The sequence below is a fragment of the Mesocricetus auratus genome, unplaced genomic scaffold (assembly GCF_017639785.1).
Source record: "Mesocricetus auratus isolate SY011 unplaced genomic scaffold, BCM_Maur_2.0 Super-Scaffold_100676, whole genome shotgun sequence".
NCBI lineage: Eukaryota > Metazoa > Chordata > Mammalia > Rodentia > Cricetidae > Mesocricetus > Mesocricetus auratus.
In genome coordinates, this window is record NW_024429266.1 from 151,420,056 (window position 1) to 151,437,217 (window position 17,162).

Consider the following 17,162-nt stretch of genomic DNA (forward strand, 5'->3'; position numbering starts at 1 on the left):
CAGCAGATGTTGAGGGGTTCCGGGTTGTAAACATGGAAATCAGCCACAGTGAGCCGGAGGAGACTTCCTGGCACGGGTTTAGAAGGCCTTGGGAAGCTTGATGGGATGGGGCTGCGGAGCTGGAGGACAGGTCAGAGGCTGATCACCTGTTTGTTGCAGCCTGAGGAGGCATGTCTCAGCCATCAACAGGTTGGCCCAGGAGAAGTTCTTCTTTTGGGACTATGGTAACGCCTTCCTCTTGGAGGCTCAGCGAGCAGGTAAGCAGGCAGGGGCAGTGGGGACGGACAAGTGGTGTCTGGGGCCTGTGTGAGCAAACCTGGGTAAACTACTCCCCCCCCCATACCCTTAGCTCAGCCGCATGGTCACCCAGTGAGTACCCAGGAGATCTCACTGTGCCTTTACCCGGGTTTTCCTTCTTGAAGCTGGTCCTACTATGCAGCCGGGCCTCTCTGGACCTCAACCTCTGCTTACATTTTAAAAATATAAAAGGCCAAAGCCCACAAGAAATTGCCTCCTTCCAGGCCTTTTTCATGTCCATTTACAAGGCCACTTGCAGTCCTAGTAGGATGGGGCCCTCTGGGTGGCGCCCTGGAGCTAACACTGAGTCCGTGGGTCAATATATCTGGGCCTTACACCTAGACCACACAGACGGCAGTATACCACCCAGGGCTGCACCCTGCTTTTTCTCCTCTTATTTTGCCTGAGGAAAGATCACGAGCCTCTGTTCCCAGCCCTTCCCAGGGCCCCTTGTTTAAGCCACTGTCTGTGGTGTGGGTGCTCACACAGATCCTGCTCCACAGGAGCAGATGTGGAGAAGAAAGGAGCCAACAAGATGGAGTTCCGCTACCCCTCCTATGTCCAGCACATTATGGGGTGAGTGACGGAGGTTCCATTTTGGGGTGTCTAGTACCTTTTCTGCTCCTCTCAGGATTTAGGACCTGGCCTTTCCAGCTGGAAAAGCCTCCAACACTGATCACCCCAGGGCTGTGTGCTGAGACCTCATGCAGCTGGAAAGTAGCCACGAGGTGGTCACAGTGTTTCCACACAACACACAAGTGCAGAGAGGCTTCTGCGGGGCGTTTCCCTGCTCCTGCCACTAGAGAAGTGAAGTGGTACAAGTTTAGACATGGGAGCAGAGGCCAAGGAGGAGGCAGAGGAACAAGGAGGTCCTCTAAGACTTGTTGCTTAGAGACAACAGTTTTGAGCTCATTCTAGATGCTGCCCCTCTCCCCTAGGCATGCCTACATGCCAGTCCCCAGCTCAGCATGAAGGTGCAGGCAGTCAGGAGGTTGTGACTGAGGAGACATTTGTCTTTGCAGGGACATATTCTCCCAGGGCTTTGGGCCCTTCCGCTGGGTATGCACGTCAGGGGACCCTCAGGACCTGGCTGTCACTGATCATCTGGCCACATCTGTGCTGGAGAAAGCCATTGCTGATGGAGGTGGTACTTCTGGGTGGGTGGTACTCAGGAGTGGTTGGTCTCTCAAATCCCTGCCTCTGTGATGCACCTGGTGCCCAGTGTCATGTTCTGCATAGATCTCAGGACTACAGGCTGCTGCACAGGGGCCCTCGAGCACTTTCAGACCTTGCTCTCTCGCAGCTGCTAAGAACATGAAGCCTACCCACACCTTGGGCTCTGCCCTCCAGCTCTGTGCCACCTCTGCCTCTGTCCCTGCGGGTTGCAGGGCACAAGGAACTTCAAGTCAGTCAGATATCTGTCGCCGCAACAAACACCTGAGTGAGCCAGCCCCAGCCTTCCTCTTAAATTGGGGAGATTTTCTTTTGCCTCTTGGCTTCAAAAGGCTTCAGTGGTCAGTTGGCTCCATTATTTTGGAGTGGAATACCCCTGGGAACAAAACGGAGGAGTGGCAACATCTCCTTCAAGGCTACACCCCCAATGATCTCACTTCCTTCCACTTCTTAAAGGTCCCATCATCCTCCAGTAGTGCCACAAGCTGGTAACCAGCTCCACAATCCTCAGGGTTTGCTGAATATTCATACACTGCAGGCCCTCTCTGATTATGCCGCTCTCCTGCAGGCCCCATTCCCCAGGAGATGGGAGGGAGTCATTTGAGCTTTGTTTGATGCATTTCAGGAGCACTTCTCATTCACTTCAGCTTCCTTGTGTGAGCGTGACACCCCAAGCCAGGCCTGGTTGGCACCCACCTGATGCTCAAGTTCTCTGAGCAGTGGGCCCCTGAGCTCATCTTGATTATAGATGTAGAGGTCTTGTTCTGTCTCTTAGCTGGGTGCTGTGGTCTTCCTGTGTCTACATGTCCCTGATGCTTTCTTGGAGCACATTTTCCTTTCTAATGTACTTGACATTGTCAGTCAAGTGCAAAGAGGAGGCCAGACCAAGCTGAAGGTTTTACATTGGGAAATCTGGTTCACTGCCTTCCCATCTTCTCTAGCTCAAAACAGCTGCCTGACCCTAAGCAGGCACAGCTGGGTGTCAGCTGGGTGGCTACCACCCAGTGTTCCACAAAGACTCTGAGGGCCTACAGATGTGGTGGCTAAGAATCCCCAGCACGGTCAGTGTCCAGCTGCAATGTGACCTGCCCTTACCAAGCAGGAACACTCCAGCCTGAGGCACTTCCACCAGGCAGAGCAGACAGATGAGGACCTCCAGGGCACAGGAGACAGTGCAGGACCGTAGAGTAACAAGCAGTGATGAGTTCAAGCGCACCTGTACCCTATCAGTGTTCTCTGCACTATCCACAGAGTCTCAGCTCTCACATTACCAGTCTGTTCTCATGAGCTGCTCAGACCTGCAGTCACCATGATCACCCTCCTCCTCTTGCCTCCTCCTGGGGTAGGCCAAGCATTCCCACTTTAGGACCTCATGCTGGATGACTTCATGCTGGATGTTCCTCTGTAGTTCTGTTCCCACAGAGCTTCTCAGCATTGAGGACTCTGACCTTTCCTTTCTTGGGGAGCCTTCATCCCTCTAGTAACCAGCTCACCACGTACCTCTTCATAGCCAACTGTAGTTCTTGTTCTTGTGTCTGGCTCGGTGTCTGGTACACAATAGGTACTCAATAGTTGTTCTTTGAGGGAATGAATGAATCAGTGATGAGCTGTAGAAGCCCACGTGTTAATTCTTGTTATTGTTGCACTGGTTCCCAGATTCAGGATGATTAGTGTAGGGTATCACCCAAGGTCTACAGGTACCTATGGCAAACATCCAGCAGAAAAGAGAGCTGGGGCACCTGGCATCAGCTTCCAGGGCCTGAGATACCCCTCCCTTTTCTCCCTGCAGTGAAGGCATCCGTTAAGCTACAGTACATGGATAACATCCGCTGGATCCGGGAGGCTGCCAAGCACCAGCTGGTGAGAGCTTGACTTGGGGGAAGATGGGTACTGCAGAGTCATGAAGGAGGCTGTGCTGTCCAAGAAACTGCCCAGAAACAAGGTGCAGGCATAGAGGTCTCGGCACAGTCCCAGCCCTCATTTTTCCGTGTCCTGAGAAGGTGCAGACCCTGCATCCATGTGACTGTTGACAGCAGCACCGTAGTGGTCACCTTATCCAGGAAAGGGCTTGTAAAGGGTGTCTGGATAGCAATATGGAGAAACTGTAAACCTTAGACAATGTTGGTGGGATGTAAAGCAATACAATCTGGTTATCCCAGTAGACTTAATAGGATTGGAACTGATTTCAGGGTGCTATAGGTACTGTAGCTAAAATTCCAATGCAATCCAAATGGGTCTTGGCAGTCAAATGGATCAACAAAATGTCTCTCCTTACAAAGCAACAAGTAAGGGTATTCTGCCAATCACTGCCACCTGGGTAAAACTGAAGGACATGACGTTAAAAGAAATAAGTCATTCACAAAAGGACAAGCCCTTGCAAGATGCCACTCACATGCAGCTCCTAGTGTAGGCAAGCCATAAACAGGAAAGTAGCAGGGGTGTGCCAGGGCTGGGGAGGGTCTGGGGAGTCAGGGTTTCATGAAGACAGATTTTGATCTGGGAAAACGAAAAGATCCCGGAGCTGGATGGTGGGGCCAGCTGCACAGCACTGTGAGGTGGTTCATGCCACCAGGCAGCATGCTGGAAAACGATTAAGGTGGTCAAATTTATGTTATGTGTATATCTTAGCTAGGATTTCTATTGTTGCAATGAAACACCAGGCCCAAAATCAAGTAGGGGAGGAAAAGGTTTATTTGGCTTATACTTCCACTAATGTTTTAGTCCATTATTGAAGGAAGTCAGGACAGAAACTCAAATAAAGCAGGAACCTGGAGGCAGGAGCTGATGCAGAGGCCATGGAGGGATGCTGCTTACTGGCTTGCTCATCATGGCTTGTTTAGACTTTTTCTCATAGAACTCAGGACCACCAGTCCAGAGATAGTACCATCCACAACGGACTGGGCTATCAATCACTAAGAAAATGCCCTACATCTGGATTTTATGTAGGCATTTGTCAGTTGAGAATCCCTCCTTTCAGGCAATTCTAGCTTGTGTCAAGCTGACATAAAACTAGCCAGGACGATGTATTTCACTGATTTAATGACGAGGATAGAGGGTGGGTCGGGGCTCTGAAGCAACAAACCAGGCCCTCCTTCTTCCAGTCACTCCACAAATAGTCTCTGGAGTGCCTGTGAGAGGTGAGAGCTCAGGCACTGTAGCTGGCTCTTTTTTTTTTTTTTTTTTTTTTTTGGTTTTTCGAGATAGGATTTCTCTGTATTGTTTTCGAGGCTGTCTGTCCAGCCCAGCCTTGAACTCACAGAGATCCGCCTGCCTCTGCCTCCCTAGTGCTGGGATTAAAGGCGTGTGCCACCACCACCCGGCTCCGTAGCTGGCTCTTTAACGCTCTCAGCTGAATGCTCTGGGTGAGTGGCTCGACCTCCATTTGTGCCATGAAGGCAGTGGTCCTGGATCTTGCAATGGGCCTCTGTGACCATCCCTGAGCACAGCTCTGCCAGGCCTGGCGCTGACCACATAAGTGAAGGACAACACCAGCAGGGAGACAGATGGATGGTCAGAAAAGGTGTCTGATCAGGGAGCCAGATGGATGGTCAGAAAGGTGTCTGATCAGGGAGACAGATGGATGGTCAGAAAAGGTGTCTGACCAGGGAGCCAGATGGATGGTCAGAAAAGGTGTCTGATCAGGGAGACAGATGTATGGTCAGAAAAGGTGTCTGATGACAGAGAGCAGTCACCAGGCCCTGATTAGGGAGGATGGGAGGACTGAGGAAATTAAGTAAAGAAGGAACATTCAGTTCACACATGACTATGCTAGCAAGCAGGTCCCTGGCCAGAGGTCTCAGGGCCAGGTGGGCACTGTCCCATCCTAGGGCCATATTTTCCATAAACCCCCATGTGCCAGACACAGTCTCGATGACCCAAGTCTAAGCCACGGGGCCTGGGGCTGGGGACAGGGTAGAGGGGGTGCTGCAGACGGAATACACAAGCCATCCAGCAATGTGGGAGGAGGAGAGGCCGCAGGGATGCAACTGTCTGGGACTGCTACAAGGGGAGGGTTCACAGGGCCAGCAAGCAGGAGGCGCTGTCCACCTTTGAGCGGAAGTGACCAGAAGCTCACGCACCCTACTTCAAGATGCTTTTCTCTTGGAAGCTGGTCATTCTTTTTACATATGACATTCTTGACTAGCTTGGCAGTGTGTTCGCTCTCCTCAGTGTGTGACCAAATAGCCAACCAGAAGCCTCTTAAGGGGAGAGCATTTGTTCTGCTGCGTGGTTTTAAGGGAGCAGTCCATCACAGCTGGGAAGGCACAGCGGTAGGAGCGTGAGGCAGCTGGTCACACAGCATCCACACGCAGAAGGCAGAGGGAGATGAATGCTGGCGCTCAGCTTGCCTTCTGCTTTTCATAGTCAAGGAGCCCAGCCCGGGAGATGGTGCTGCCCACATTGGGAGTCTTTTCCTAGTGTATCACAGATGCGTTCCCATGGCCATTCTAAATGTGGTCAGATTCACAATGGAGATTAACTGCCACAAACCATTTTATATCCCCTAAGAAATATGAACACCTAACACTGATTCACACTTACAGATGAAAAAACATACTGGAGGCACCTGCAGTAACTAAGGCCATTTGCGAGACCCAAGGAAGATACTGGCCCACTGCCTAGTAAACCATTAGTGTCCCTGTCGCCTGTCCGTGCCCTCTTTTGCAGTTTTGGCCAGCCCCCTAGGCAGGAGAGGCAAACGCGCTTCTTTAGAGAAACTGGATTTTCGGTTTTTCAGCCCAGACACTACCAACATTTGGGAAGGAGGCCTTTTAAAATTGCAGCGAGATATACATCAATATGCATAAACCTTTCGATCCTCATTTTAAGCATTTCCAGGATACCGCTCTAGAGTGTGAAGCATGTTCAGTGCTATCTTGTTCCCTTTGCCATCCATTTCCAGAACTTTCTCCTCTTCCATCTGAAACACTGTTTCTAGTAAACACCTTCCTCCCTCACCAGCCCTAGGTGCCCTAGGGCCCGCTTAGGCACAGGGTAGTTCAGTGTTTGTCTATCCTGAGTGGCTGGCTCCAGCTGGCATGTCTCAAGGTCTCTCTGAGCCACATGAGTCAGAGTCCTCCGTCTTCCCAAGGCCAAAATGTTACAGTTCTCCCTCTACATCTGAGGTGGGGGGCTGGCTTCTAGATCCGGGTGGATACCACAGCCCACTCAGATCCTTCATACATATGACAGACCCTCCACACACCTTACATCGCTTCTGGATGACTTGTTAGAGCCGAGACAAGGTAGAAGGAATGCAAACATTAAATATTGAGTCACTTAGGAAATATTCACAAGGAAAAAAGCCTATGCAATTCAATACAAGTGGGGTTTTTTGCCCCAATGTTCTTTTTTTCTTTCATGTGTTTATGTGTGGCATACATGTGTGTGTGTGCATTTTTGCATGTGTAGGGCACATGTGTGTGCTGATTCATGTGTATGTATGTCTGTGTTTGAGACCAGAAATTGACACTGAGTATCTTCCTTGATTACTCTCCACTTTTTATTTACTGAGTCAGAGTCTTTTGTTGAACCCAGAACTCTCTGTCAGGTAGCTAGGCTGCTCCAGGGATCCCATCTCAGCCTAATGAGCACTGAGATTATAGGTGAGCTGTCCTGCATGTCCAGCTTTTAGGTGGGTAGTGGGGACCTGAATTCTGGTCCTCATACTTTCATGAAAAGCATCTGATGTCCCGAAGTATCTCCCCTACTAACCCTTTTCCTAAACTTTTTAAAAGATGTGATCTTACTATGTAGCCCTGGTTGTCCTGAAGTTTGCCATGTAGCCTAGACTAATCTCAAACTCCCAGAAATGGACTTGCCTCTGATTCCTGAGTGCTGGGATGAAAGGTATGCCAGACCTGAACATTCTTCATCTACTGAATCTGCAGGGCAGAAGCTGGAGGTACAGGCTGTATCCCACCACATGGACAGACCACCTTTTGCCTGTCCACACTTCAGCTGCTGTGTTGTTTCCACCTCTCACTCTTATGAATGATGCTGCCATACTCACGGCTATGCATATACCTACACCCCAGGAGTCTGGATTAATCTCTGTTTGGTCCACACAAAATTATTAGCAGCCAGTGCAAGTAGCATCCTGGTTGAGAACCATGGGACTAAGAAATGACACATTTTCATTTCTGAAAACTCAGGGGCATTCCCTTCCAGAGGTGCAATACAAGAGCATGAGATCCAAGTTCCAACCTATAGGGAGGTTACCCATCTATCTGGACCTCTGTTTGCTATCTCTGTGATCAAGTTTGTAGTATCTTCCTGGAGACTCAGCTGTGAACTGTGGGGAGAGCCTTCTCAGTAAGCCAGGCTTGATCAAGTTTCACGTTGGTGGTACTGATGTGAAAAAGGCTCAAAGAAGCAGGACCCACACTAGGAAACCTCCATGGTTCACATGGAGTCAGTCATTAGGGGTCCTTCAGGGATGAATCCTAAGGAAAGGGGCATAGAATGGAATGAGATGGCTCAGGCCCCATGAAAAATCCATTTGTGGGCACGCATTGACCCACTAGTGTAGAGTCTATTGGGCTTGATGAGAGAGGAGCCCCCAGAGCCCCATACTTTAGAGCTGTCACAAATCTCAGGGTCCTCTTGGCTCTCCCCAGAAGAACCAGCAGGCTGCAGTTGGCCAGGTCACATGGCTGCAGTGTCACTCACATCTCTCCCATACCACTAGTTCTTGGATGCTTGCTTTTGACTGAGGGACTTTCTCATTCTCTCCTCTGCAGGTGGTGGGCTCCCAGGCGAGAATCCTGTACTCAGACCAGAAAGGACGTGTAGCCATTGCTGTGGCGATTAACCAGGCCATTGCCAGTGGGAAGATCAAGGTGATGTAGCCTGTGGTGCTTCAAGGAGGCTTCATAGACACCTTATCACACAGGCCATGACTTCCTGCTCACACTCCAGTCTTCCCTCCCCCCTCTCCAAACTTCTGAGAGAGTTGCTCCTACCAGCACCCTGACCCAGTAGCAGGGAGCTTTCACCCTCCTCTGGCTGAGTTCCCTTGTAGAGATACTGGGATCCCTGAAGGCTGTGGACTCTGTGGAGCAGACAGGCAGAGGGGCCTAGGGAAGAGCTGCTCTGGGAGCCAAGGGGTAGGGAAGGACAGCATGGAAGGCCTATCATATCCCCAGAACCCCAACTCTGAGCACATGTCACTGTGGTGAGGGAACCAGACACAAAGAGGGAGCAGGCTTGTTCAAACAAAAATCCCAACAGTGTCTCTTTTGCTGTGACCTGGGCAAATCGGGTCACTCTGACTAGGAGTTTCTCTATTCTGTGAAAAAAATAGCATGCTAAAACACCAAATGTAGGTGTGAGGCTCAAATGAGTCACAGTCCACAAAAGAAATGCCACATATCTTTGTTTGAGTTACCTTGTTCAAACTGTGACAAATGTTCCCAAGTTTGCTTACTTTCCTCATACCTTTGGGGACCCAGAACTCTGAGCCCATGTGCTTGAAGAGGACAGTTGCTCTCTTCCTTCTTGTCTAGGGGACTGTGTCCTGTATCTGGTGGCATTGCTGTCAGGAGTAAAGGGAGTGTTACTCAGAGGGGCACAGCAGAGGGCAACATGGACAATGCCCCAGCTTCGGAGCTGGTGTAATGAAAGGAGACAGACACATAATTGTAGGTACCAGCGAGATGTTTACATGTGTCACGAGTCCTGAGAAAATATGAGCCAAGAGGTGGGATGGAGATCCATGGTTGGTCAGGATGGTTCTTCCTGAAGGGATAGCATAGAACTGCACCCTGAATAACTAGAGAACAGTTTCACTGCAGAGTCCTTGAGCATGGCCTGCTCAAGGAAGGCAAGGGCAGCTGGGGGTTTCTGAGTTCCATGGAGTCCTTGAGCCTCCCAGTAGGTTACGTCATATTTGGTGAACCTCTGAAATTCCAAGAACCACTGTGGACGGCTGGGAAGGCTAGCTGCATCTCCTTCATTGTACACTTTGAGGAGGATGACTGGGCCCAGGGTAGGAACAGCATTACCTCATTGGAGCTAAGTGGCAGTCCTTGTAGGTGACCTGAACCCACCTGTCCTCAGCCACACCTGTTGCACATCCAGGATTAGTGGCACTCCACAACATGGGTACAGGCAAGAGCCACCCACTGTGTCTACTGGGTCCCCAGGGGTCCTGAAATCTTTAGGCTAGAGGGAGCACTATTTGCACACATGTGACTGGGGTCACCATGGGGTCTTTGTCCTCACAGACACTGGCAACATGAAACCGGTCCCATCAATTACCTAGTCTAGATAACCAAGGCCCAGGGAAAGGAGATGACCTGCTTAATGTCACACAGGGGGCTTTGTCCTTATCCCTGCTTCCCAGGTCACTAGAGGGCACTTCCTACTTGTGCCTACCCACACCTACACCTATGCTAAAGTTGTCTTCTAGCCCCTTCCCTCACTGCAAAGGCTCAAGAATCAAGCTTCCCATGGGTAGAGCCCAGACTTGATATAGCATGTGCATGTTTACACCCCAGCTCACTGGCTTTCAAGCTCTTTGGTGTAGGTCAAGGCCCTTAGGCCTTGTGTGCCTCTGATGGCTTGCCTTTGAAGTGAGCATGTTAGCAGTCCTGCTGTCTGGGTAGGGTTTTGGTGAATACCTGTGCTCTCATACCACCTGACACACAGGAACCCATTAGCAGCTTCAGGTGCTTCTTGCTAGAGTGTGTAGCAGGACTTTCTTTGGATTTCCAGTTTCCAGATAATGACATGGAGATTTCTTATTAATTATGAAACTTGACCTTAGCTTAGGCTTGTTTTCAACGAGGTCTTAACATTTAAATTGGCCTGTTTATATTGTTCTGCCACGTGGCTCGTTATCTCTGCTCAGTACTGTGGGTTCCACTTCCTCTGTGTCTGGCTGGTGAATTCCCTGCCTCTCAGATTCTTCCCAGAGTCCCCGTTTCTGCCCAGAAGTCCCACCTATCCTCTCCTGCCTACCTATTGGTCGTTCAGTTCTTTGTTAAACCAATCAGAAAGTTCCTTGCAGAAACACATCTTCACAGTGTACAAAAAGATTATTCCACAACATGTACACCTTTTGTCTAATAAAAAGGGAAGGTTTTAACACTAAAGCAGTAAAACTATATAGAATAAGAACAGTTATCAGGTAAAAATTACATTCACAATGTCCAGTCCATTTGTATGTGACAATTTTGGATACAGTATTATATTATCTATCCTATCGTGGTGAGTGAGAAGTTTTATACTTAAACCACTTGCTAGCATAACTTGCATTACCAACCTAAAAATATCCTTTTAGGCCTTAAGAAATTTTCTTAGATAAACAATTTAAACTTTTTATGTCTTTCAACCTTTATAAACTATATATCTCTTTTGTATGTTTCTTTTTTGAATTTGGTAACAAGAAAAACTGTAAAACTATAACTAACTAGTCTTCAACCCCAATTAGAAACCCAAGAAGGATAAAATATTACCTGAGTAAACAGGAAGTGCAGAGCAAACAACTTCCAAAACTATATTTCTATAGAGACACCTGGCTGCCTCGACAATCACCCAAGGTTCTTTTGCAACATTGGAGCAACCATCTTTGCCTATAGGCCTAGGATGTCTGACAGACTTTTCTGTGAAGCAGGAATTTTGAAGGACTTCCCTACCTTGTCTTAGGAAAGTTTGGCAGTCACCATCTTTTGTGTCCTGATTTTCATATTTGGGCAACATACTGTTAGCAGTCGGGGTAAGTGTAGTTTCTTGCCCAGTGGCAAACTTTGCCACAAATGAAAGCAAACTCCATATGGAGGTTCTTCGATGCCCATCATCTTCTCTGAAGTAGACTGGTGCTGTCAGGAGCAAATATGTCTCACTGTCATGAAAAGTCTTGTGTTATTGAAACATATTAAATGCCATAATCTATAGGTCTCTGAAGTGTTTGAAGACTACCTATCTATCTAAAATATATCTCTATTTGACCTTGAAAATATACCTAACATGACTACAAGTTTGATTGTTATAAATGACTAACTACTAACCTTCATTTCTCTATTATCCTAAATAGTTTGCAATAATAGCTTTCAAGAACTTGAACTTCACATTACATTTTTAAATGAGCAGCATAGGTACAATACCTTAAACATATATACAGTATCTTATAACAAAAATAACTTTAAATTTGTATCATATACAAAAATCAAAGGGAAAAGAACCCAAATGGTATCTGGAGTAGTCCCACTTTTATCCTCAGCCTCATTCCAGCAAGCCTTGTGGACACTACTGACTTATATACCCTTCCCTGTCCCCCGCAGGCACCAGTGGTCCTGAGCCGTGACCACCATGATGTGAGTGGCACTGACAGCCCCTTTAGGGAGACTTCCAATATTTATGATGGCTCTGCCTTCTGTGCAGGTGAGGAAAATGAAAGGATTGTTGTCACTTAATATTAGCCAGTTGAGGAGATACACATACATAGTCCCAGTACCTCTGGCAGCTGCGTGGGACAGGAAGCTTAAGCTTAAGAATTAGAAGCATCCTGGGTAACACAGAGAGACCTCATCTCAAAGGGAGGAAGGAGATTCCCTATATTCCAGATTCTGGGCTGCAGGCTCTCTCCCTCTTCCTCCTCCATCACCTCTTCCTCACTCAGCACCAGGGAGGGTCTAGGTTCCCTGATCTCTGTGAGAACTGGGGCAGGGGTGGATAAAAAGCAACAAGAGGAAGCAGCAGACTTATGCCTGTGACTCCAGGGTGGCAAAGTGGCAAAAGCCACAGACGACCACTCACACCTGTCTCTCAACATGTAAGATGTAAGACCTACTCACACCTGTCATCTCAGCATGTAAGATGTAAGACCTACTCACACCTGTCACTCAACATGTAAGATGTAAGACCTACTCACACCTGTCTCTCAACGTGTAAGATGTAAGACCTACTCACACCTGTCATCTCAACATGTAAGATGTAAGACCTATCACACCTGTCTCTCAGCATGTAAGATGTAAGACCTATCACACCTGTCTCTCAACATGTAAGATGTAAGACCTCCTCACATCTGTCATTCAACATGTAAGATGTAAGACCTATCACACCTGTCACTCAACATGTAAGATGTAAGACCTACTCACACCTGTCACTCAACATGTAAGATGTAAGACCTATCACACCTGTCACTCAACATGTAAGATGTAAGACCTACTCACACCTGTCTCTCAGCATGTAAGATGTAAGACCTTCTCACATCTGTCATTCAACATGTAAGATGTAAGACCTACTCACACCTGTCACTCAACGTGTAAGATGTAAGACCTACTCACACCTGTCTCTCAACATGTAAGATGTAAGACCTATCACACCTGTCATCTCAACATGTAAGATGTAAGACCTATCACACCTGTCACTCAACATGTAAGATGTAAGACCTACTCACACCTGTCTCTCAACATGTAAGATGTAAGACCTATCACACCTGTCTCTCAACATGTAAGATGTAAGACCTCCTCACATCTGTCTCTCAACATGTAAGATGTAAGACCTCCTCACATCTGTCTCTCAACATGTAAGATGTAAGACCTACTCACACCTGTCATCTCAACATGTAAGATGTAAGACCTATCACACCTGTCTCTCAACATGTAAGATGTAAGACCTATCACACCTGTCTCTCAACATGTAAGATGCTTGTAAGGCAACCATCTAGGGCTCTGCTTCCTCATGGGTGCCTGGCTCCAGTTTGCTACATACATGGCTGCCCTGTAATGATTAACTCATCCCTGGCGCAGCAAAGCAACTGTGGAAAACCAAACCAGGGCTGAAATAGTGAAGACTAATTACTTGTAGCCAATGGGGAAGCACTGGCACCATGGCCAAAGCACCATCCCCCCAAAAGGAAACCAGAGGCCCTTTAGTGGGGAAACTCCTACACGTTCATGTAGGAAGACACCTCACAGCTGCATGCTCAGCTTCATACATTGCCCACCAAAAAACAATGTTGGATAGGAATAACTCCTGGGTAGAAGAGTGTGATAATAAGCAAAAATTTCTCTAAGTCATCTAAAGGACTGAGCCAGGATGACTTCTGGGCCTCTCTGGGAATCTGTATTGGAAGCAAAAATACTACTTGGAGGAGGGCTAACCATATTTAAAGAGACAGTACACCCACTGTGTAGAGGTGATAGCCTCTCAAATACCTGTCCAGCGGCCAACATGGGGACCTCACTTCTCTGACAGAGTCAAGAAGCATCATTCATTTGCAATCCTGCCCTAGGCATGAATGGGCATTCAGTACCAGAGAGTGTGGTTGTAGGGAAGGATAATAGGTATAACTGGGCTCCATTAGTTTCTCTTGCTTCCTCTGGTTCTAGACTCCCCTGCCTCTGTTCCCCACTTTCCCACTGTCACACTGTTCTTTAGTCCCAAGAAGCAGCTTGAGTCTATCTGGCCCTCAAACCACCTGGTGCAAGGAATGATGGGTTGTGCTTGTCCTGTCTCTGCAGACATGGCCGTGCAGAATTTCGTCGGAGATGCCTGCCGTGGTGCCACCTGGGTTGCACTTCACAATGGAGGGGGTGTAGGCTGGTAAGAAGACATCAGAGAGCAGGCTGTGGGCTGATGTGGAGACCCTGGAAACCTCTTGGGACAGGGGCAGGTCCAGGGGCCTGAGGTTCTTAGACTTAGATCCCTGGCACTTGTTCTATGGAGGGCTTTGGGCTTTATGCAGATGCATTCCTCATGTGAACTGGGAGCCAGAGGGTCTGCATGTTGGGGTATGGAGGATGGAGGAACACAGCAGTTTGGCCTCTACCTATCACAGAGGACACAAGGCAAGCATGCGCAACAATCATGTTCATTTTCACATTTCCATTCCCACCATAACCATCTCATTTGAAAGAGTGGGAGCCCATGATTGCCAGGACAGCAGGCTCTCTACTCTCCCCAGCTCACAGCTATGTTCACATAGGTCACTTTCCAGTTAGCACCAGGGCAAGGTCATTAAGGCCTCTATGATGGCCTCTGTGTTAGTCATCTTTCTGTTCCTGTAACAATAGAGACCTCCAGCCTGTACAGAGGAAAGGTTTATCTGGCTCATGGCTTTACAGATTGCGGTTCATGGTCAGTTGGCCACACTGTTTTTAGGCAGCATAGCATGGCAGGAGCCTCTAGGGGTGGGGACAGAACCATTCATCCATGACAGGGAAAAAGAGAAGAAACCAGGATCCCATGGGGTCCTGCAAGGGCACTTGCTCAATGATCTGAAGACCTCCCATGAGGACTTACTACTTAAAAGTGCCACCACCTCCCTCAAGGGAATATCTAACATCCAAGCTATAGGGTTTCATTCTGATTGACATTGGCCATTTCTCTGCTGCTAAGAGTGTTAACTCAGATTCATCAGACACGGACTGTGCAGCAACATTCACTGACCCCTTCCAGTCTTCCCACTCCCAGGACCAAAAGAAGAGTATAGGCTTTACAGATGGGGAAACTGAGGCACAGAGGGTTTGCCTCTTCTGGGGAAGTTTCCTGTCTGGGGTCCTCAGCGTTGGCCAAAGTTGCAGCCCTGGCTGCTTTGAGCAGCCAAGTGTGCTGTGGTCTCAGAGAAGGAGAAGACTTCTGAGCCAGTATGGGCTGAATCCAGGCAAGCCTCTGTCCCAAGAGCCAAGTCCTTCCATTAACCAGCTTCCCAGAGCATTCAGATGACCGGCTTGGCCTCATGCCCACCAAGGCTAGAATTCCAAGTGGCAGCCCTGTCAGGTGGCTTTAGTCAATGGAAAATGTGACCGTAGTGCATGTCCTGGCTGGAGAAGAACAGCACAGACGAGAGCTCCCTGGTTTTGGGGTGCCTGGGAGGGCACAAGCATGACTGTAAGAGTCTCACAGGACAAAAGCAGCAGGCAGGCTGGGGATTCAGTAGGGAGGATGTGGGAAGCCCTGGGTTCCAGCACTGTTGCAGAAAGGGTTGAGGAACCTGGCTCACAGATGTGGCTTCTCCAAAGACAAGCCACACCCAGCTCTGTGGCTTTAGTTTCTTCCTCATCTGACTGGAATCTGTTTCTGAGCTGTTTGTCCCCAGGCTTCTTGACTTGCTTCTTCACTTCCTGCACTGACTACCAGTGCCCTGCGGAAGGCTCTCCTCTGTGCAAGGTCACCATGCATAGCCATGTGTCAACTGTAGTGCATTCCATGGCCTTGGCCTCCTCACTGTCCCTCTTTTGGATTGCCTGCTTGGTGACTACTTTTGTGTTGTGTGTCCACTGGCCATGCTTAGTGAGAGCACCAGTTGGTTACAGCTCCTTGTGCTTCAGTCTGTGTCTGCAGGACAGGGCCATTTGGCCAAGTCACTGAGTGGGAGAGATTGTACCTTAGCAAAGACTTCTCTGGGCTGTTTCTATAGGAGAGGATTGCAATGGGTAGACTTCATGTGTCATGGGATCATTTCAGAGACCAGATAAGAACGCAGGCAGTCAGTGCATCTGGGCAACTAGCAGCCCACCTGAAGCATGGCATCTTGTGTGCCATGAAGCCTTCCTTGTGTCCATCCACACTTTATGGCCACTTAAGAGGTCGCTGAGAAGCAACCTCCATTCCTTTGCAGAGCAGGGTGTAGCTCAGTACTAGAGTACTCGTCTACCATGTACAAAACCCTGAGAAAGATTGCTTCCTGGTCTGGTGAACAAACAGGCATCAGGCAGAAAGTGATATAGAGAGGGTCTTGGAAGTATACATGAAGTGGACAAGACCAGCTCAGAAGCATAACTGGCTGAGAAGTCAGGATGTTGCCTGATGGGGGATGTCCTTCTGTATATGTGTTTCTCTTATTGGTTGATGAATAAAACACTGTTTGACTAATAGCCAATAGAGGCACCAAGATAGGCAGGACTAGGAGACAAGGAGAATTCTGGGAGAGGTAGGCAGAGAGGTGTGGCAAAGAGACACCATGTAGAGACCAGAAAGACAGGATGCTCCAGGCGTTCTCCAGTAAGCCAAGACCATGTAGAAATACATACATTTATAGAAATGGGTTAATACTTAAGACAAAGCTAGCCATAAGAAGTCCTAGCCATCGGCCAGCAGTTTAACAATTAATTTTAGCTTTTGTGTGTTTATTTGGGGCTGAGAAGAGCGGTGGGACCTGGTAGGATAAGAAAATCCAGCAACAGTTGCCCCCCTGTTCTGTTGACCATATGTCTCTGTGATGTAGAGGCCAATGTGACGAGGGTCCTCCAATGCTGATATCTTCTCAAGCCAGTACCTGAAGCCTTGCATGAAGCCTGCTCCAAGCAAGTCAATACAGGGAGTGAGCTAGCAACCTCTTTGTCTCTTGCAGGGGAGAGGTGATCAATGGAGGATTTGGCCTTGTGCTAGATGGGACCACACAGGCTGAGCAGAAGGCCAGGATGATGCTCGGCTGGGATGTCTCCAACGGTGTAAGTCCCCCAGAAACTCTTAGCTTCTCACTACCCCTCTCCTCCATGGCTCCGCCTATCCAGGTTGGAAGTTTGGGCTGCAGCTCTGGCCCCTCCCCAGTGAGGGTCTCTGCTCCCTTCCAAGGCCTTCCAGGGCTCCCTCTTTTTTGGGATTTATTTATTTTTATTTGATTTTATGTGTATGAGTGTTTTGCCTGCATGAATGTGCACTATACATGTGCCTGGCTCCCTCAGAGATCATAAGAAGGCATCAGATCCCTCGGAACTGATGGCTGTGAGCCACCATGTGGC

At 48.6% G+C, this 17,162-nt stretch overlaps 1 protein-coding gene across 1 annotated transcript in view; it reads left to right on the forward strand.

The window, feature by feature from the left end:
* Positions 1-17,162, forward strand: part of Uroc1 (urocanate hydratase 1) — a 32,616-nt gene that overhangs the window by 13,557 nt on the left and 1,897 nt on the right. Inside the window, exons 12-19 of the mRNA XM_005071155.4 lie at positions 160-257; positions 801-873; positions 1,320-1,441; positions 3,260-3,330; positions 8,214-8,312; positions 11,757-11,856; positions 13,941-14,022; positions 16,772-16,871. Of these exons, the coding sequence (XP_005071212.1) occupies positions 160-257; positions 801-873; positions 1,320-1,441; positions 3,260-3,330; positions 8,214-8,312; positions 11,757-11,856; positions 13,941-14,022; positions 16,772-16,871 (745 nt within the window). The remainder of the gene's footprint in view (positions 1-159; positions 258-800; positions 874-1,319; positions 1,442-3,259; positions 3,331-8,213; positions 8,313-11,756; positions 11,857-13,940; positions 14,023-16,771; positions 16,872-17,162) is intronic.